The 21293-nt window shown below is 38.8% G+C and overlaps 1 protein-coding gene across 4 annotated transcripts in view; it reads left to right on the forward strand.

Annotated features, from left to right (window-relative positions):
- Nucleotides 1-21293, forward strand: part of smarcc1a (SWI/SNF related BAF chromatin remodeling complex subunit C1a) — a 286601-nt gene that overhangs the window by 51632 nt on the left and 213676 nt on the right. For all 4 annotated transcript variants that reach the window (XM_073070120.1, XM_073069954.1, XM_073070033.1 and 1 more), the window contains exons 8-9: nucleotides 578-653; nucleotides 12405-12536. In XM_073070120.1, coding sequence (XP_072926221.1) covers nucleotides 578-653; nucleotides 12405-12536 — 208 coding nt within the window. The remainder of the gene's footprint in view (nucleotides 1-577; nucleotides 654-12404; nucleotides 12537-21293) is intronic.

The following is a 21293-nucleotide window of genomic DNA, read 5'->3' on the forward strand; positions in this document are numbered from 1 at the left end:
CTAGGAAAAGAGTACAGCTGACGTTACAGCCTGAGTTGCTGGTTCCTCCAGCATTTTGTGTTCTGGTTTTTATTTTTTGCCTTTTTTTAATCTTCACCCACACATTCTTAATTCATTCAGAATTCAAGTTCTGAACCATGGCTTTTTCAAGTTCAGAAGGGTTAGTGTTCTGTCAGTATGTGACAATGATAAACCAATCAGGGCAATCACACAGCATCCAACAAAAAAGATCGGGACATACCTCCACATATGAAACCCTGTTGGTTTCCTTGGCTGTGCTAATCTAGGGAATCATTTGTACTTCACTAGTTGGCTTTTCTCAATTTGGTCTCTACACTGGGGAGATTGAACATGGATCACCTGAGTTTATTTCAGTTTCCTAAAGCGGAAACTCTGTACTAATATCCCCTTTCTTATCAGTATGATAAGCTTGTTTTACTTTGAATATTCCTGAGTTTCCTTGTTATGATCTGAAATGCTACTGTTTCTCTGTCACTACTTGATATGCTGTGTGTTTAGTATTTCCTGCAGTTTGTCTGTGTATCTGAGGTTTAATTTGTATTTTATTACTTACTAGCTATGACACTTGGATACCAGCTAGTGAAATTGATGCTGAGATTGAAGAGCCACCAATTCCTGAAAGACCATGGAAGGCAAGTTTGTGTAAATCCATCAGCAACTTGCATTGTGCTTCAAATTAAATCAAGGGCATCTTTTCTGCGCTTTATTTTTCCTTCCCTCTGGCCAAACTCCACACAAGCTATGTTCTGAGCTTCAGCTTAGCCTGAGTTGGGGGAGAGGGAGCTAGTTTGATTCCATCTTAAGTACCTGAGCATCAGATGAAGGCAGCCAAGATTTAGTTGATTAGCTTGTCTGAAATGCAAACACTGACCACTTGTCCAATCTTCATTCAACCAATATCCAAGGAGAAGTAGCTTGTTTAGTGAGAGTGTTCCGGTCAAGATGGCACTAAGCTGTGATGTCTGTGGAAGTTGTGGCTCAGACATAGAACATAGAAATCTACAGCACATTACAGATCCTTTGGCCCACAATGTTGTGCTGGCCATGTAACCTACTCTAGAAACTGCCTAGAATTTCCCTACCACATAGTCCTCTATTTTTCTAAGCTCCATATACCTCCATATCCAAGTCTCTTAAAAGACCCCATTGTATCCCCTTCTACCACTGTCACTGGCAGTGCATTCCATGCACCCACCACTCCATGTGAGAAACTTGCCTTGACATCCCTTCTCTCTCTTCTCTCCCCCCCCCCCCCCCCCCCCACCATAACTACTTCCAAACTCCTTAAAACTATGCCCTCTCGTGTTAGCCATTTCAGTCCTGGGAAAAAGCCTTGGCTATCTTACACAATCAATGCTCTCATCATCTTGTACACCTCTGTCAGGTTACCTGTCATCCTCTGCTGCTCTGAGGAGAAAAGGCCAAACTCACTCAAGCTATTCTCATTGGCATGCTTTGCAATCCAGGCAGCATCCTTGTAAATCTCCTCAGCACTCATCTCTATAGTATCCACATCCTTCCTGTGGTGAGGGGACCAGAACTGAACACAGTATTCCAAGTGGGGCCTAATGAAGGTCTTGTATAGCTGTAACATTATCTCATGGCTCTTGAACTCAATCCCACAATTGAAAGCCAACACATCATATACTTTCTTAACATGTGCTTCTTTTCCTTTTTATATCTTTTTATTAATTTAAAAAAAACATAAGAGAAACATAGAGTTTGAGAATACATAATTATTAGGTTAAAGTATAAATACAAATAGATGATAATCCATAGTGATTACGAAAAAGGAGTAAATAAGAAAAAAAAAACCCTCCAAAAAAAACCTAACCAACATAGGCCATTGCATTATGTCAAATATACACAGCAGTGTCAATAGCTCCGTATCTCCATCCAAATAATTAAGGATAATAAAAGTAAGGTTTAGGAAAAGTCAGTTTAACTCATATGAAAATGTTGAATAAATGGTCTCCAAGTTTCTTCAAATTTAATTGAAGGGTCAAAAACAACACTTCTAATTTTTTCTAAACTCAAATAAGAAATAGTTTGAGAAAACCACTGAAATATGGTTGGAGGATTAATTTCTTTCCAATTCAATAGGATAGATCTTCTAGCCATTAATGTAACAAATGCAATCATCCGCCGAGCTGAGGGGGATAAACAACTATTATCCACCATTGGTAAACCAAAAATTGCAGTAATAGGATGTGTTTGCAATTTAATATTCAGAACTTTTGAAATGATACTGAAAATATCTTTCTAATAATTTTGCAAGCAAGGGCAAGACCAAAACATGTGGGTCCATGAAGCAACTTCAGAATGACATCTGTCACAGGTTGGATTAACATAAGAATAAAATCGAGCAAGTTTATCCTTAGACATATGAGCCCAATGTACAACCTTAAATTGTATTAAGGCATGTTTAGCACAAATAGAAGAAGAATTGACTAATTGTAAAATTTGCTCCCACTGCTCAGAGGGTATCAGACAATGAAGTTCTTTTTCCCATTCCTTCTTAATTTTTCCTGATACTTCTGGCTGTATTTTCATGATCATATTATAAATGATGGCTACTAAACCCTTCTGGCAAGGATTCAGAGCTAAAAATTTTTCCGTAATGTCCATTGGACATAATTTCGGAAAAAACTGTAACATGTTATTCAAGAAATTTCTAACTTGCAAGTATCTAAAAAAATGAGTTTTAGGCAAATTATATTTATTAGATAGCTGTTCAGAGGACATAAAATTATTGTCTAAAAAAAATCACGAAAACATGTTATACCTTTTGTTTACCATAATACAAAGGCATGATCCATAAAAGAGGGATGGAAAAAAAGAGTTAGATATAATAGGGCTTGATAAGATAAACTTATTCAAGCCAAAGAATTTATGAAATTGAAACCATATTTGTAATGTATGTCTAACTATGGGATTGGTTATTTGTTTATTCAATTTAGATAAAGCAAAAGGAAGCGAAGATCCTAAAATAGAAAACAATGAGAAGTTTTGTACAGATTTACATTCCAAATTTACCCATTGTGGGCAAGATACTATAATTGATTCTTGTGTCCAAAATACTAAATATCGAATATTAACTGCCCAATAGTAAAGTCTCAGGTTTGGCAAAGCCAAACCACCCTCCTTCTTAGGCTTCTGTAAATATTTTTTACTTAATCTAGGATTTTTATTTTGCCACACATACGAGGATATTTCAAAGTCAATAATATCAAAAAAAGGTTTAGGAATAAAAATTGGTAATGCTTGGAATAAATATAAAAATTTGGGTAATACTATCATCTTAATAGCATTAATTTGACCAACCAATGACAAAGGTAATGGGGACCACCTGGTAACAAGTTGCTTGATTTGGTCAATTAAAGGTAAAAAATTAACTTTAAATAAATCCTTATGTTTCTTGGTAATTTTAATACCCAAATAAGTAAAATGATCTGTAACAAGTTTAAATGGTAAGTGTTTATAAATTGGAACTTGCATATTCAATGGAAATAATTCACTCTTATTAAAATTCAGTTTGTAACCAGAAAAGCTACTAAACTGAGTAAGCAAGGACGAAATAGCAGGAATAGATCTCTCAGGGTCAGATATGTATAGTAACAAATCATCAGCATATAATGATAACTTATAAGTCCCTTCCCCACGAGTAATACCAAAAATATTAGGTGATTCATGAATGGCAATGGCTAAAGGTTCCAAAACAATGTCAAATAATGAAGGACTTAAAGGACAGCCTTGCCTCATACCTTGGGATAACTGAAAAAAAGGAGATCTCTGATTATTGGTAAGAACCGAAGCCAAAGGTTTATAATATATTAATTTAATCCATGATATAAATTTTAAACTACAATTAAAATTCTGCAACGTATTAAATAATATGGCCATTCAACTCTATCAAACGTTTTTTCAGCATCTAAGGAAATAACACATTCTGGTGTTTTAGATGAAGGAGTATAAATTATATTAATTAATTTTCTGATGTTAAAAGATGAATAACGGTTTTTAATAAATCCGGTCTGATCTTCAGAAATAATTTTAGGTAATATAATTTCTAATCTAGTGGCCAAACTTTTGGTAAAACTCTTAGAATCCATATTCAGCAAGGATATAGGCCAATAGGATGCACATTCAGTGGGGTCTTTATCTTTTTTAAGAATTAGAGAAATAGAGGCATCATAAAAAGATTGTGGTAATTTACCTACAGTTAACACATCTTTAAAAATTTTACAAAGCCAAGGAGAGAGTATAGAAGAAAAGGATTTAAAAAATTCCGCAGTATAACCATCTGGACCAGGGGCTTTACCGGAATTCATTGAAAAAATAGCCTCTTTTATTTTGTTTTCCGTAATAGGTGCGTCTAGAAATACATTGTCTTCTGTTGTTAATTTCGGGATATTCAATTTTCTTAAAAATTCATCCATTATGGAAGAATCCTCAATAAATTCTGATTGATATAAAGAATTATAAAAATCTTGAAAGGCTTTATTTATCTCTTTATGATCAATCGTCAAAGTGCCATCTCGTTTACGAATCTTGGTGATTTGTCGTTTAACCGAAGCAATTTTCAATTGATTAGCCAATAACGTGCCAGATTTATCTCCATGTACATAAAACTGGGTTCTAGGTTTAATTAACTGATTTTCAATCGAAGAGGATAATAAGCTGTGTTCCATTTGAAGTTCAACTCTTTTTTTTATAAAGTTCTTTACTGGGGGTCACTGAATAAATCTTATCAATTTCTTTAATTTTTAATCGACCAATATTAATATTTCAGAATTAGTTCGTTTCCTAACTCCAGCAGAGTATGAAATAATCTGTCCGTGAATATATACTTTAAAAGTGTCCCATAATGTTCCAGTAGAGATCTCTTCTGTAGAATTTGTTGAAAAAAGCAAATCAATTTGTTGTTTAATAAAGTTAAGAAAGTCTGAGTCCTGCAGTAAAGTAAGAGTTGAACCTCCAAAATTTAGCATTAGAAGATGAATCCATTGTCTTAATAGATAACTTCAAAGGTGCATGGTCAGAAATGGTAATGGAATCATATTTACAATCGATAACATCTGTGAGTAAACGATCAATAAAGAAGTAGTCAATTCTTGAATAATTATGATAAACATGAGAAAAGTATGAAAATTCTTTATTGTTAGGGTGTAAAAATCGCCAAATTTCAGAAATTCCAGAATCAACCATAAAGGAATTAATGAGAGAGGCCGATTTATTCCGAAGAACCTGGGTGGGCTTAGATCTATCCATTGAAGGATTTAAGCAACAGTTAAAATCCCCACCCATTATCAACATGTATTCATTTAAATTAGGAAAGGATGTAAATAGACATTTAAAAAATTCAGGACAGTCAATATTTGGGACATAAACATTAACTAAAACAACTTTTTGATTGAAAAGTGAACCAGTGACAAGCAAAAATCTACCTTGTGGGTCCGAAATTGTTTCATAGTGTATAAAAGAGGTTGAAGAATCTTTAAAAATGGAAACGCCTCTTACTTTGGCTTGGGAATTCGAATGATACTGTTGGCCTTTCCAAAACCTAAAAAAAGTTTGACTATCCACCTTCCTCACATGAGTCTCTTGTACAAAGATAGTATTAGCATTCATTCTGTGGAATACTTTGAATATTTTTTTCTGTTTGATCGGATGATTTAAACCATTAGTATTCCAAGAAACAATTTTTTTTTTCTTTTTAAATCTTTTTATTAATTTTAAGAAAAACATAAGTGAAATATGAATACAAAATGTTTGAGAGTACATAATTAATAGTTTAAATAGACAATCAGATATGTAATAATCAATATATAAAGCCTCCCAAACTCATAGTATTAATGTAAAAGAATCGAAAAAGAGAGAAAAAAAAAACCCCAAAAAAACTAAAAGGAAACTTAAAAAAAAACTAACCAACGTGGGCAATTGCATAATGTTAAATACATACAGTAGTGCCGATAACTCCGAACCTCCATCCAAATAATTAAGGATAATAACAGTAAGGTTTAGGATCAGACCATTTAACTCATATGAAAATGTTGAATAAATGGTCTCCAAGTTTCCTCAAATTTAACTGAAGAATCAAAAACCACACCTAATTTTTTCTAAACTCAAACAAGAAATAGTTTGAGAAAACCACTGAAATACAGTTGGAGGGTTAATTTCTTTCCAATTCAGTAAAATAGATCTTCTAGCCATGAAACAAAATTAATAATCTTATCCATATTGCCAATATTTATCGCAGTTAACAGATAAGGTTTAAAAAAAAAGATGAACTCACGAATCCGGAAGAGGGAAGTAAGTTCAAGGAGGAACTGGAAGTTATGACACTCCAACCATTTTTGTAGTTTAGAGTCAGCCCATGAAGTAGAACTAAGCAAAAAGCAAGCAAAAAAAAACCCACCCCCCACCCTCGAAACCCCAGAAAAAAAAGCCAAAAAGAGGCAAGCAGGCAAACTAATACTAACTTTACCCCCATGTCTCAAGACGGTAACGCAAATGAAAAAGTAAAAAAAAGACACAAACCACCCATATTTTTAAAAAAAGTATCTGTTCTGTCCCACGCTTAATGCCAAAAATGTTCTGTGATTCTCTGATAGCAATAGCCAAGGGTTCTAAAGCAATATCAAATAATAATGGACTAAGAGGACAACCTTGTCTAGTACCCCGAAATAAACGAAAAAAGGGAGATCTTAGATTGTTAGTAAGCACCGAGGCTACTGGAGTATGATATATCAGTTTAATCCAGGAAATGAATGTCGGACTAAAATTAAACTTCTCAAGCACATAAAATAAGTATGGCCATTCAACTCTATCAAATGCTTTCTCCGCGTCTAATGAAATAACACATTCTGAAATGCTATGTGAAGGAGTATAAACAATATTCAATAATCTCCTAACATTAAAAAAAGAATAGCGATTTTTAATAAAACCAGTTTGATCTTCCAAAATAATTTGGGGTAATACTTTCTCCAACCTGGATGCAAGTAACTTGGAAAAGATCTTGGAATCTACATTCAATAAAGATATTGGTCTATAGGATGCACAATCAGTAGAGTCTTTATCTTTCTTCAATATTAAAGAAATAGAAGCTCTATAAAAAGATTGTGGCAAATTGCCCAATCTAATTGCATCTTCAAAAACCCTGCATAACCAAGGAGAAAGAGTAGCGGAAAAACATTTAAAGAATTCTACTGTATACTCATCTGGACCTGGTGCTTTCCCAGAATTCATAGAAGAAATAACCCCTTTAATTTCTGCATCTGTAATAGGAGTTTCTAATATTGAAAGATCATCTGATGATAATTTTGGAAAATTCAATTTCCCAAGAAAATCACACATGGTATTACGATCATTAGGGAATTCAGAATGATACAGGGAGGTATAAAAATCTTGAAATGATTTATTTATCTCATCATGGTTAACTGTCAGATCCCCATTCTGCTGATGGATCTTAGTAATTTGACGTTTAACCAAAGCATTCTTCAATTGACTAGCTAACAGTTTACACGATTTATCACTATGTATATAAAAATCAGATCTGGTTTTCATTAATTGATTTTCAATCGAAGATGTAAGTAATAAACTATGTTCCGTTTGAAGTTCAACCCTTTGTTTGTAAAGCTCCTTGCTAGGAGTACTCGAATATTTCTTGTCAAACTCTTTAATTTTATCAACCAATAAAAGAGTTTCCATCTTGATGTGTTTTCTCAGACCAACAGAATAGGAGATAATCTGTCCATGTATATATGCTTTAAAAGTGTCCCAAAGTGTTCCGCAAGAAATATCATCCGTGGAATTAGTTGAAAAGAAGAAATCAATCTGTTCCTTCATAGATTTAATAAAATCCGGATCCTGCAATAAGGTAGAGTCAAATCGCCATTGTCTAGCACTAGAAGCTGTATCTGTAAATTTAATAGAAAGTTTTAATGGAGCATGGTCAGAGATGGCTATAATATCATAATTACAACCAATTACCAATGGAATAAAACAAGAGTCAATAAAAAAATAATCAATTCTCGAGTAGGAATGATAAACATGTGAGAAAAATGAAAACTCTTTGTCCTTAGAATGCCGAAATCTCCAAATATCAAAAATTCCATTATCAGTCAAAAAGGAGTTAATACAAGTGGCTGACTTATTAGGTAAAGTCTGAGTAGATAAAGTTTTGTCCATCAAAAGATTTAAACAACAATTAAAGTCACCACCCATTATTAACTTATATTCATTTAGATTAGGTAAGAAAGTAAATAAGGACTTAAAAAAATCGGGACAATCAACATTTGGAGCATAAACATTAACCATAGCAACCTTTTTGTTGAAAAGTAAGCCAGTAATTAACAAAAATCTACCATTCGGATCCGAAAAGATATCATGTTGAACAAATACAATAGAGGAGTCAATAAAAATTGAAACTCCCTTTACTTTGGCATTCAAATTCGAATGATACTGTTGACCACTCCAAAACCTAAAAAAGCGATATTTGTCCTCTTTCCTCATATGAGTTTCTTGTACAAAAATGATATGAGCATTAAGTCTTTGAAATACTTTGAAAATCTTTTTCCGTTTAATCAGATGGTTTAAACCATTAGTATTCCAAGAGACAAAATTAATATTCTGAGCCATATTTCTGAAATCAACCCTTTGGTATATAAAGGGTTAACCAAATTATGAACTCATGTACCCGGAAGAGGAACAAAAATAAGGGGCGGACCCGGAAGTGACGACATAGCGAACATTTTTGTAGTTCAAAATCAGCCCAAATGAAAAAACTAAAAAAAACTAGAATAAAAACCATAAGATTTAGAAAAAGACCTCCCACGCCCCACCCAAGAAGAAAAAAAAAGACAATCTCAGCCAGAGATAGGCCGAGAAAAAGAAAAAATGAAACTAACTCTACCCCCATGTCAGTAGAAGACAACTCCGGATATAAAGGATAAAAAAAAGATCCACCCAAACTCTAAAGAAATAATAATCACTATACTAAAACCAAACTTCTTAATATAATTAATCGTAAAAAAACCCAAAAAGAATATAATCACTAATAACTTATAAATCGGGTTAAAAACCGAAACACCAAAACAAATTTAAACTGTGATAAGAGGTGCATTATAGGAAGAAGCTGAGAGACAAAAAAATGGCGAAATAAAAAAAAAACCAAAAAATATTTTAGAGAAGAAACCGCCATCTTAGTAAAAAAAATTGACCTTTTAAGGATTAATAATAATAACCAAAGATAAAGTACAGTAGTTGATGTGAGTAAAATAACAAGATTAGTAAGTTCAAAAAAAAACTTTAACTAGAGTATAAAATATAAAGTAAACCTACACCAATAGCCAAAAACAAAACTGTTTTTGGAAATAAAAACCATCTTGCACGATCAAAATCACTCATTTATTAGGAATGAGGATCTGTAGCAGTAGGGAAGTTCTCATTCAGAAATCTTCTTGTATCAGATGTTAAAAGATAGACCTGCGGAGGTGCATTCGGAGGCGATATTCTGAGCTTCACAGGGTATAAGAGCACAGGCTTTAGATTTTTCTTATAACATTCAGACATCAGAGGTTTAAAAAGAAGCCTTTTCTTCATTACCTCTGGACTAAAATCTTCTACCAAACGGAAATTGTGATCTTGAAATTTGACCATCCCTACACGCCGAGCCACACAAATAAGTTGCTCTTTAACATGCACATAGTGAAATTGGACAATTATAACCGGTGGTTTAGCTGAAGTGCTTGTTGATCGACGCATAATTCTGTGAGCGCGGTCGAGTAGCGGCGGACTATCTGGAAATACGGAAGGGAACGCATCCTTTAAAAGTTGGGCAAAGTACTTCGCGGGGTCCCCTTGTTCAATACCTTCCGGGAGACCAAGTATGCGTAGGTTCTGTCTTCTGGACCGATTCTCAAAGTCAACACTCTTGGCTTTAAGTGTTTCCACTTGTTTAATCACCGAAAGTAAGTTCTGCTCCAGTTTTTCAATTATCAAATCTTGCTTCCGAGCGTCTTCTTGCAGAGTTGCGATTAGAACTTGCTGCTGGTTAACTACTGAATCCGTCTTATCCATATAATCTTGAAAAGCCTTTCTATCTTGTTTAAAAATTAGTTGTCGTTCTTCAAATTTTTCATTTAAGACCTCCAATAACAATTCATAAGTTAATTCCGTACGTTTAGGATCAATTGGCTTTTTCCCATTTCCGTTAGGATTTTTCCCAGTTTCTTGCGCTTTAGATCTAAGAGCCATTTCTTCAAAAATTCACAATAAATTCTTAAGGATAAGTCCAAAAAAGTAGCAAGAATCTTTTGGTGTAGGTAAAAATAAGTTAAATAAGGGTGATCATAGGTTAAAAAAAAGTAAAGGTTATGGAGCGAATCTGAAAACAGTGCTCACTCCATGAGCGTCTCCTGCTGACTCACATTAGTCAACTTGTAATGAAAAAAGTACTATTCTTCAAGGAATCTTTGAGCATCCGCTGGAGATTTGAACAACCAACAAGTCTCATCTTTGAGAGTAACTCTCAGTTGTGCTGGAAATAGCAGCGCTTGTTTGTAGCTTCTGATGAATTTCCGACATAACCAATTTAAAAGCCATTCTTGCCCTCAAAACTTTGGGACTGTAGTCTTCCAGAATACGAAATTGAAAATTTTGAAAGCTGATCATACCCTTTTTCCTGGCAGCCTGAATCAGACATTCTTTAGTATGAGGATAATGAATCCGGAGAATCACTGGTCGTGGTTTCATACCTGGAGCTGGTTGAAAATGAGAAATGCGATGTGCACGGTCGATTACTGGAGGGGTTTCCAGAACTTCTGAGCCGAATACGTCCATTAAAAATTTAGAGAAAAATACAGTCAGATCACCGTTCTCAAAATTTTCCGGAATCCCAATTAGCAGAAGATTTTGTCTTTGAGACCGGTTTTCAAGATCAGTAATTTTAGATTTATAACGATCCAGCGGTTGACAAGTTGAAGATTGCTGTTGTCCAAAGTTTCAATTTTGCGATCTCTCTGGCGAGCGGCATCTTCGAGAGCTAAAATTCTTGCTGCTTCTTGTTGAGAATCCGTTGTAAGTGATTGAAGTTTTACATTGACTGTCCTTAAAATTTCATTGAGCATAGAAAGCTTTGGGGTTAGTTTATTCTCCAGTTTTTCAAGTCTCTCGTCCATAAGTTTTGCAATTGCTTCCAAAGTTAACGGTTCTTTCACCTGTTTCGATTCCTTAGGTTCTCGTTTAGACATTTTAACGCGTTGAAAAATAATTCAAACAGTTGAAAAAAATTTCATAAGTATCAACCCTTTTAGAATAGGTATAAGCAGGTCAATTAGGGGGTGATTGTAGGTTAAAAAAAAAGTAAAAGGATTAGAGCGAAGCCTAAAACAGTCTCACTCTATAAGCGCCATCTTGAGACCTCCAACATGTGCTTCTATGCCGCCTTCACTGTCAACTTACACAGCAGCTTTGAGTATCCTATGGAGATGGACCCCATGATCTTACTGATCCTCCACACTGCTAAGAGTCTTAGCATTAATATTCTGTCTTCAAATTTGTCCTAACAAAATGAACCACTTCACTCTTACCTGGGTTGAATTCCATCTGCCACTTCTCAGCCGGGTTCTGCATCTTATTAATGTCCCGCTGTAACCTCTGACAACCCTCCAGACTATCCACAGGACTCCCAGCTTTTGTGTTATCAGCAAATCCATGTTGACTATCCTAATTAGATTACGTCTCTCCAAATGCTCATAAATTCTGCCTCTCAGGATCTTTTCTAACAACTTGCCCACCACTGAAGTAAGACTTGCTGGTTTGTGATTTCCTGGGTTATTTCCTGCCTTATGGTGATAGTGTTGCTTGTGGACATACTATGTTAGGATCAGAATGTGTGCAACACTTGTGGGCTGCCCCCAACACATCCTTGGGTGTGCTTGTTAATGTGAATGACACATTTCACTATAAGTTTCCTGTATTGTACATGTGATGTATCAATCTGAATAATGCATAGTGTGACCAAGTCAGCCGATGAATTATCAGAGTTAGGGCCAGAGCACTGGGCTAAGAAAATCCAGCAATGTGAAGGTTAATCCAATTCAAGGGTAAGCAAATTTTTGGAAATGAGTACATTCTCACTGGGGGAAGTTGTTGCTCTGACTAAAAACATTTATGAAACTAGAATCACGGCAAGTGGGGGGGTGGGGGGAATAAAGGGTTGGAGAAGAGAAGCTGCCAGGTTATGCAAACAAATGTATCTTGTATTTTCTGTTTCTCCTCCTCCTCCCTCATTGAAAATGTAATGTTTTTATATATCAATTTGGATATTTTGTTGAACTCATTGGTTTTTGAAAGCATTTAAATTTAGTTGCCATGTTTAGGTCCACGCCAAATGGATCTTGGACACTGATGTATTCAATGAGTGGATGAATGAAGAGGATTATGGGGTTGATGAAAACAAAAAACCTGTCAGCTACCGGCAACGCATACCAATTAGGACAGCCATTGAAGAGGTATGGTGTCATATGTTCTGAAATTCCAAGCAAAATATTAGAATTTTATATTGAAATTGAAGGGATTAATGTTTTCCATTAAGTGGCCTTTTACACCTGAGATGTGAAGGAATTTTTCACATGTTCAACTGTTGCACTATGATGTTAAACTACAGGAATTTTGTGTGTACTATTACTCTTAACAAGAGGAATTCAAATTCCACTATTTTAATTTGTGTTTTTTTTTTGAAGTATTTAATTAAGAGCTGTTAGGGTTAGCACCTAAACCTAACCCTAATGCATCAGAATACAACTTGTTAGATTGTAAGTAAATATCAATTAACTTTTTTGGCACAGTCGTTGTAAGTCCGATAGCGTATTACATCTTGAATTGGCCTTTTGTATAGCAAAATTATTAGTGGTGTAACACGCTGGGAAAGGTTTCACTGCTAACATAAAAGTCTTTCTGTAGAAGCAGTGTTTGGGTTATGGTTAGAGATAGCAGGTGCTTTGGAACGTGAGCTGGGTTCTTTGTTCAGCGGAAGATGAAGAGGGAAGACACTGGAGAGAACCGGTCATAGGATCTGTGTTTCGATGGAGTAAGGTGCCATAGTTAGCTGAGGATTGGTGAATATTACTTTTGGAAGAGGTAAGCTTCAATTTGTGTACATTTGACTAAATAATTATAGTGGGCCTTTTTTGTTTTTCTTTTCATTACTAGCCCTTTAAGTTGAGATTCATAAATATAATTCCTGTAATCATATGCAGTGTGCTCTCTATTATTTCTTGGCACTGAGTTGTAACAGGGTAACAAATTATACAGCATTGATACCAACCACGGTTTGGGGTGGGAGAGTGGTTTCAATCTCACGGGTTTGGCGGGACCAGAGTAGGTATTCCCTAGACTAGCACAGCCAAGGAAACCAACAGGGTTTCATATGTGGAGGTATGTCCCGATCTTTTTTGTTGGATGCTGTGTGATTGCCCTGAGCATTGATCCATTGGGTTGTGTATTTATGCTTGTTAAACTACTATTTAGCAAAGTGATTAAGATGCAAGGTCATGGATGCTGCAGGGGTTAAGTGGTGGTGCGAATCCTTGGGGTTGCCAGTAACGAATGTGCGTGTATGGAGTAGGGTAGACATTCATAGTTCCAATGAATTGTTGATTAGTACCGCTAAAGGCATTAGGAACAGTTACAGACATGGAGCAGAGGTTTAATGAAATGGCAGGCAAAGACTTTGTTTTAGTTCAGACTAGCGCTGATGGATCTTTAAAGGCACAGGTCCCTTTTGCTGCTTCTGTGGGGTACGTGGAAGTGCTAGAAAACATTATTAGAGCAATGGGAAGACCAATGGAGCTTATGATGGGGTTTCAGGAGAAGAGGGAGAAACTTTCTGCCTACATTTTTCAGCTAGAGAGGCAACTGTTGCTTGCAGCATGGGGAGGGGGCATTTAAAAGGCTGAGGTGAATTAGTTAAGAATGGACCAAGTGGCGAAAGGCACACAGTCACAGGACATGATCGCTTGGGGTCTCCGAATGTACCTGGCTGATCTCATAGTGTTCAGGTCCACCTTGCAGGAACATGAAGCGAGACTACTGAAGGTACTGGGCCACTTGAAAGCTGAAGAGTTAAAACTTTCCCTGGACAAGTACCAGTTCTGTAAGATGTCAGTCAACGATGTTGGGCACATAGTCTCATGTAGCTATGGAGATGCCAGCAGAAAGAGGTTCAGGGGGTGTTCTGTATCAGAGCATGGGGTTGAGACCTGTCGCACTTGTCAGCTGGAGCAAAACTACCCCATGCACAAATTGAAGTTCCTGGCACTGAAATGGACTTGATGGGTAAGCTAAGTGACTATCTATATGGTGCCAAATTTGAGGTGGGGATGGATAACAACCCATGAACTTGTATCCTGGCCTTAGTGAAATAGGATGCCACCGGCTCAGTGATTGGCAATGTTGTCTGCCTTTGATTTCAATCTGAAGTACTCACCGGGGAATTGGGACATTGATGCTGACATGTCCCGACATGTACATGGAGGGCTGGACAGTGACGGAGAGTGGAAGAGTGTTCCTGCCCCTGGAGTCAAAGCCATGTGCCGGTTTTCCATCACGGGGAAGGCAGAGGAAAGGCAAGGGCAGATGGAGCGATAGATCATTTTGGGAGCTTTTGATGGTGCCATTTCACAAGCTTAATGCAACCTGACTGCTCTGTAAACAAAGCAGTTGCCACAATTGAGACTTGGGGAAGTGGCAGCCGTTCAGCGAGATACCTGTGCAGCGGTATGGTCTCGTGAGTGGTTGCGAAAGGGGTCACGGCTCAAGCAGACAAGATGAAATGCCTTGTAGTGTCTCTACTACTGAGAGAATGGTCCAGGTCGGAGTTGAGGAACCAGATTCTATGCCGGGTCATGTTGCCTCCAGATTGGCCTCAGCGTTCCCAGCTGGTTCTGTCTGAGAAGTATCGGAGGATTGTGTTGAGATCACTTTGTGATGATTTCGGCCATTTGGGGGTTGACAAGACCTATGAATTGTTCAGAGATCGGTTCTACTGGCTCTGAATGAAGCCGGAGGTTGAAGAGTACTGTAAGTCGTGTATTTGATGTATACGGAGGAAGACACTGCCTATGAGGACCGCTCCATTGTCCCACTTGCAGAGTGCGGGGCCACTTGACCTGGTGTGTATGGGTTTTCTGTCAATAGGGCCAGTTGGCAACAACATGGCGAATGTCTTGGTCATTATGGATCACTACACCAGATATGCATAAGCTTTCTCTACCAAGGACCAGAGGGTGTCCACTGTAGCCAAAGTGTTATGGGAAAAGTATTACATTTTTTATGGGCTCTGCGGGCAGATACATAGTGATCAGGGATGAGATTTCGAAAGTAGGCTCTTACAAGAGCAACTGAGCATGCTTGGAGTTGGAAGTTGAGGACTACACCTTACCACCCACAGGGTGATCCCCAGTCCAAGAGGTTTAATCAGACCTTGCTAAACATGCTCGGAACCTTGGAGATTGGTAAAAAGAACAAGAGGCTATCTGGTCCACTGCTACAACTGAATGCAGAATGAAGCTACAGGGTACTCGTTGTGTTATCTGATGTTTTGTCATGAAGCGAGGTTGCCTGTTGAATTCTGTTTTGGGACTGGTGGGGAAGATTTACAACAGAAAACTTAACTGAAGTGTGTGTCTGATATGAGAAGGGAACTGAAAAAAGTTGATGAACTGTGGTCTCGGCTACCAAGCAGAATCAAGGAAATAAGAGGAGGTATAATCAAAAGGTTGAGTTCTCCCAACTAATTCCTGAAGACCAAGTCCTCATAAATAATTTGGGGCTACCTAGGAAGCATAAGTTGGCTGACTGCTGGGTGGCTATGCCCTATGTAATGGAGGGTCAGATGCCAAATGTACCAGTTTTCAGGGTGAAACCAGAGGATGAGGATGGGAATGGGTCTGTCAAGATTCTCCATCAGAGCCACCACCTACCTCTGGGACAAGAGGTACATGTTGACCCAGAACCTGACCTGGACCCTACACTTAGTGAGAGGACTCTGCGGCAACGTTGGGGAACTAAAGGACCAGCAGCGGGAAGGATTAACTAGATCCCATCCCTGAATGGCTGGCTCACCAAATGTGAGTTGGAGAGCTCCGAGAGAGGAAGCGGTGCACAGGTCCGGGACCGAAGTTTAAAAGGGGAAAGCTCAGCGGGAACTCGGCTATAACCAGCATACCAATCGTAAGTTGGGGAGCTGGGAAGGTTCAGGATAAAAGGGAGACACTGCCTAGCGGAGCGGTCTGCGGGTAGAGTGGTAGTGCTTTGGCTCATTTGGGCTTCAGCGAAGTAAGTAGGTAGGTGAACTTCATTTTTTTTCCTCTTGCATTTTTTTTTGGAGGAATAGAGAGCATGTCTGTAGGGTTAGTACTTTGCTCTGGGTGTCAGATGGAATCCTGGGAATCTTCCAGTCTCCCAGATAACTACATCTGTGCCAGATGCACCGAGGTGCAGCTTCTGAGAGACCGTTTTAGGGATCTGGAGCTGTGTCTATGGCTTGATGACCTACAGCTTGTAAGGGAAAGTGAGCAGGAGTTAGACAAGTGGGTGACTGTCAGGGAAGGGATGTAAAGAGCTCAGATAGTAGAGAGCACCCCTCTGGCCATCCCCCTCAGAGGGATTGAATTCAAGAGCAGGGAGGTCATGCTGCAACTATACAGGGTACTGGTGAGGCCCCACCTGGAGTACTGTGTGCAATTCTGGTCTCCATACTTGAGGAAGGATATATTGGCTTTAGAGGCAGTGCAGAGGAGGTTCACCAGGTTGATTCCAGAGATGAAGGGGTTAACATATGAGGAGAGATTGAGTCGCCTGAGACTACTCTGGAATTCAGAAGAATGAGAGGGGATCTTATAGAAACATACAAATTTTGAAAGTTAAGATAGAAGTAGGAAAGTTGTTTCCATTGGTAGGTGAGACTAGAACTAGGGGACATTGCCTCAAGATTCAGGGAAGAAGATTTAGGATGGAAATGACGAGAAGCTGTTTTTCCCAGAGAGTGGTGAATCCTTGGAATTCTCTGCCCAGGGAAGCAGTTGAGGCTTCTTCACTAAATATATTTAAGATACAGTTAGATAGGTTTTTATATAGTAGGGGAATTAAGAGTTATAGGGAAAAGGCAGGTAGATGGAGCTGAGTTTACGGACAGATCAGCCATGATCTTATTGAATGGCAGGGCAGGCTCAATGGGCCGAATGGCCTACACCTACTTATGTTCTTATGTAATCGCTATCTAGTTTTGGAGGCTGTTAAGGGGGGGGAGGGGGGTTACCTGACAGAGGATGACCATAGCGATCGTGTCTCTGGCATTGAGCCTGGTTCCCTGATGCAGAAGGGAGAGAAGAAGATGATGAGGAATGCGATAGTCATAGTGAATTCAATAGTGAGAGGGATAGACAGGAGGTTCTGTCAGCCTGATAGAGATACCCATGTGGTGTGTTACCTCCAAGGTGCCAGGTTATGGGATGTCTCAGATCGGGTGCAGAGTATTCTGAAGGGAGAGGGTGAACAGACAGAAGTCTTCGTACACATTGGTACCAATAACACAGGTAGAAAAAGGAAGGAGGTCCTGAAGAGAATTCAGGGAGTTGGGTAGGAAGGTCAAAAGCAGGACCTCCAGGGTAGTAATTTCAGGATTGCCGCCTGTGCCATGTGCTAACGAGTGCAAGAATAGCATGACTGAGCATTTTAATGTGTGGCTGAGAGATTGGTGTAGGGGACAGAGCTTTGGGCTCCTGGAACATTGGGGCCTCTTCTGGGGGAGGTACGACTTGTACAGAAAGGACAGGTTACACCTGAACCCAGAGGGGTCCAATATCCTAGTAGGCAGGTTTAATAGAGCTGTTCGGGATGGTTTAAACTAATTTGGCAGGGGGATAGAACTGAGGAAGGGGAAAACAAATAAATCAAAGATGGCGTGCAACAGAGATGATCGAAAGGACAGGCAGGAGATGAAGCATAATCACAGCCAGTGGGATGAGTTACAGGGCAATAGAGGTGTGGTGCAGTTAAAACAGAAAGCAACAAATACTGGACTGAAAATGTTATACTTAAATGCACGCAGCATAATAAATAAAATGGATGATCTTGAAATTCAGCTACAGATTGGCAAGTATGACGTGTGGCCATCTCTGAAACTTGGCTAAAGGATGGCTGCCATTCGTACTTAAGTCCAAATTAACAATTCACTGGAACTATGAATGTCTACCCTACTCAATACACATATTCGTAACCGGTAACCCCATGGATTTGCAACACCACTCAACCCCTGCAGTGTCCATAACCACATATCTTAATCACTTTGATGAATAATAGTTTAACAAGCTTAAACACACAACCCACTGGATCAGTGCTCAGGGCAATTACACAGCATCCAACGAAAACGATTGGGACACACCTTCACATATAAAACCCTGTTGGTTTCCTTGGCTGCGCTAGTCTAGGCAATACACAGTCTGGTCCTGCCAAATCCATGAGTTTGAAACAGCTCTCCCACTCCACAACCTGGCTGGTATGGTTGCTGTGTAATTTTTTTTACCTTGTTACAACTCAGTGCCGAGAAATAACAGACAGCACATTGCATATGATTACAGGAATTATACTTATGAATTTCAATTTAACTAAAGGGCAAGTAAAGAGCATTGTAAGAAAGGTGGATGAGCTTAGAGCATGGACTGATACCTGGAAATATGATGTTGTAGCTATTAGTGAAACATGGTTGCAGGAGGGGTGTGACTGGCAACTAAATATTCCTGGATTTCGTTGCTTAAGGTGTGATAAAATCGGAGGGACAAGAGGGGGAGGTGTTGCATTGCTTGTCAGAGAAAATATTACAGCGGTGCTTTGGCAGGATAGATTCGAAGGCTCGTCTAGGGAGGCTATTTGGGTGGAATTGAGGAATGGGAAAGGTGTAGTAACACTTATAGGGGTGTATTATAGACCACCTAATGGGGAGCGAGAATTAGAGGAGCAAATTTGTAAGGAGATAGCAGATATTTGTAGTAAGCACAAGGTTGTGATTGTGGGAGATTTTAATTTTCCACACATAGACTGGGAAGCTCATTCTGTAAAAGGGCTGGATGGTTTGGAGTTTGTAAAATGTGTGTAGGATAGTTTGTTGCAGCAATACATAGAGGTACCAACTAGAGAAGGGGCAGTGTTGGATCTCCTGTTAGGGTGAAATAGGTCAGGTGATGGAGGTATGCGGGTCCAGTGATCACAATACCATTAGTTTCAATATATTTATGGAGTAGGATAGGACTGGACCCAGGTTTGAGATTTTTGATTGGAGAAAGGTTAACTTTAAGGAGATGCGAAAGGATTTAGAAGGAGTGGATTGGGGCAATTTGTTTTATGGGAAGGATGTAATAGAGAAATGGAGGTCATTTAAAGGTAAAGTTTTGAGAGTACAGAATCTTTATGTTCCTGTTAGGTTGAAAGGAAAGGTTAACATTTTGAGAGAGCCATGGTTTTCAAGGGATATTGGAAACTTGGTTTGAAAAAAAAGAAATCTACAATAAATATAGGCAGCATGGAGTAAATGAGGTGCTCGAGGAATATAAAGAATGTAAAAAGAACCTTATGAAAGAAATTAGAAAAGCTAAAAGAAGATATGAGGTTGCTTTGGCAAATAAGGTGAAAATAAATCCGAAGGGTTTCTACAGTTATATTAATAGCAAAAGGATAGTGAGGGATAAAATTGGTCCCTTAGAGAATCAGAGTGGACAGCTATGTGTGGAGCCAAAAGAGATGGAGATTTTGAACAATTTTTTTTCTTCGGTGTTCACTGTCTAGTAGTCTCTTAAATTTCAATAGTGTATCTGCCTCCACCACTGACTCAGGCAGTGCATTCCACGCACTAACCACTCTGAGTGAAAAACCTTCCTCTAATATCCCCCTTGAACTTCCCTCCCCGTACCTTAAAGCCATGTCCTCTTGTACTGAGCAGTGGTGCCCTGGGGAAGAGGCGCTGGCTGTCCACTCTCTATTCCTCTTACTATCTTGTACACCTCTATCATGTCTCCTGTCATCCTCCTTCTCTCCAAAGAGTAAAGCCCTAGCTCCCTTAATCTCTGATCATAATCCATACTCTCTAAACCAGGCAGCACCCTGGTAAATCTCCTCTGTACCCTTTCCAATGCTTCCACATCCTTCCTATAGTGAGGCGACCAGAACTGGACACAGTACTCCAAGTGTGGCCTAACTAGAGTTTTATAGAGCTGCATAATTACATCACGTCTCTTAAACTCTATCCCTCGACTTAGGAAAGCTAACACCCCATAAGCTTTCTTAACTACCCTATCTACCTGTGAGGCAACTTTCAGGGATCTGTGGACATGTACCCCCAGATCTCTCTGTTCCTCCACACTACCAAATATCCTGCCATTTACTTTGAACTCTGCCTTGGAGTTTGTCCTTCCAAAGTGTACCACCTCACACTTCTTCGGGTTGAACTCCATCTGCCACTTCTCAGCCCACTTCTGCATCCTATCAATGTCGCGCTGCAATCTTTGACAATCCTCTACACTATCTACAACACCATCAACCTTTGTGTCATCTGCAAACTTGCCAACCCTCCCTTCTACCCCCACATCCAGGTCATTAATAAAAATCACAAAAAGTAGAGGTCCCAGAACAGACCCTTGTGGGACACCACTAGTCACAACCCTCCAATCTGAATATACTCCCTCCACCACGACCCTCTGCCTTCTGCAGGCAAGCCAATTCTGAATCCACCTGGCCAAACTTCCCTGGATCCCATGCCTTCTGACTTTCTGAATAAGCCTACCATGTGGAACCTTGTGAAATGCCTTACTAAAATCTATGTAGATCACATCCACTGCTCTACCCTCATCTACATGCCTGGTCACCATCTCAAAGAACTCTATCAGGCTTGTTAGGCACGATCTGCCCTTCACAAAGCCATGCTGACTGTCCCTGATCAGACCATGATTCTCTAAATGCCCATAGATCCTATCTCTAAGAATCTTTTCCAACAGCTTTCCCACCACAGACGTAAGGCTCACTGGTGTGTAATTACCTGGACTATCCCTACTACCTTTTTTGAACAAGGGGACAACATTCACCTCCGTCCAATCCTCTGGTACCATTCCCGTGGACAACAAGGACATAAAGATCCTAGCCAGAGGTTCAGCAATCTCTTCCCTAGCCTTGTGGAGCAGCCTTGGGAATATTCTGTCAGGCCCTGGGGACTTATCCGT

Source organism: Hemitrygon akajei, chromosome 1 (genome assembly GCF_048418815.1).
Source record: "Hemitrygon akajei chromosome 1, sHemAka1.3, whole genome shotgun sequence".
NCBI lineage: Eukaryota > Metazoa > Chordata > Chondrichthyes > Myliobatiformes > Dasyatidae > Hemitrygon > Hemitrygon akajei.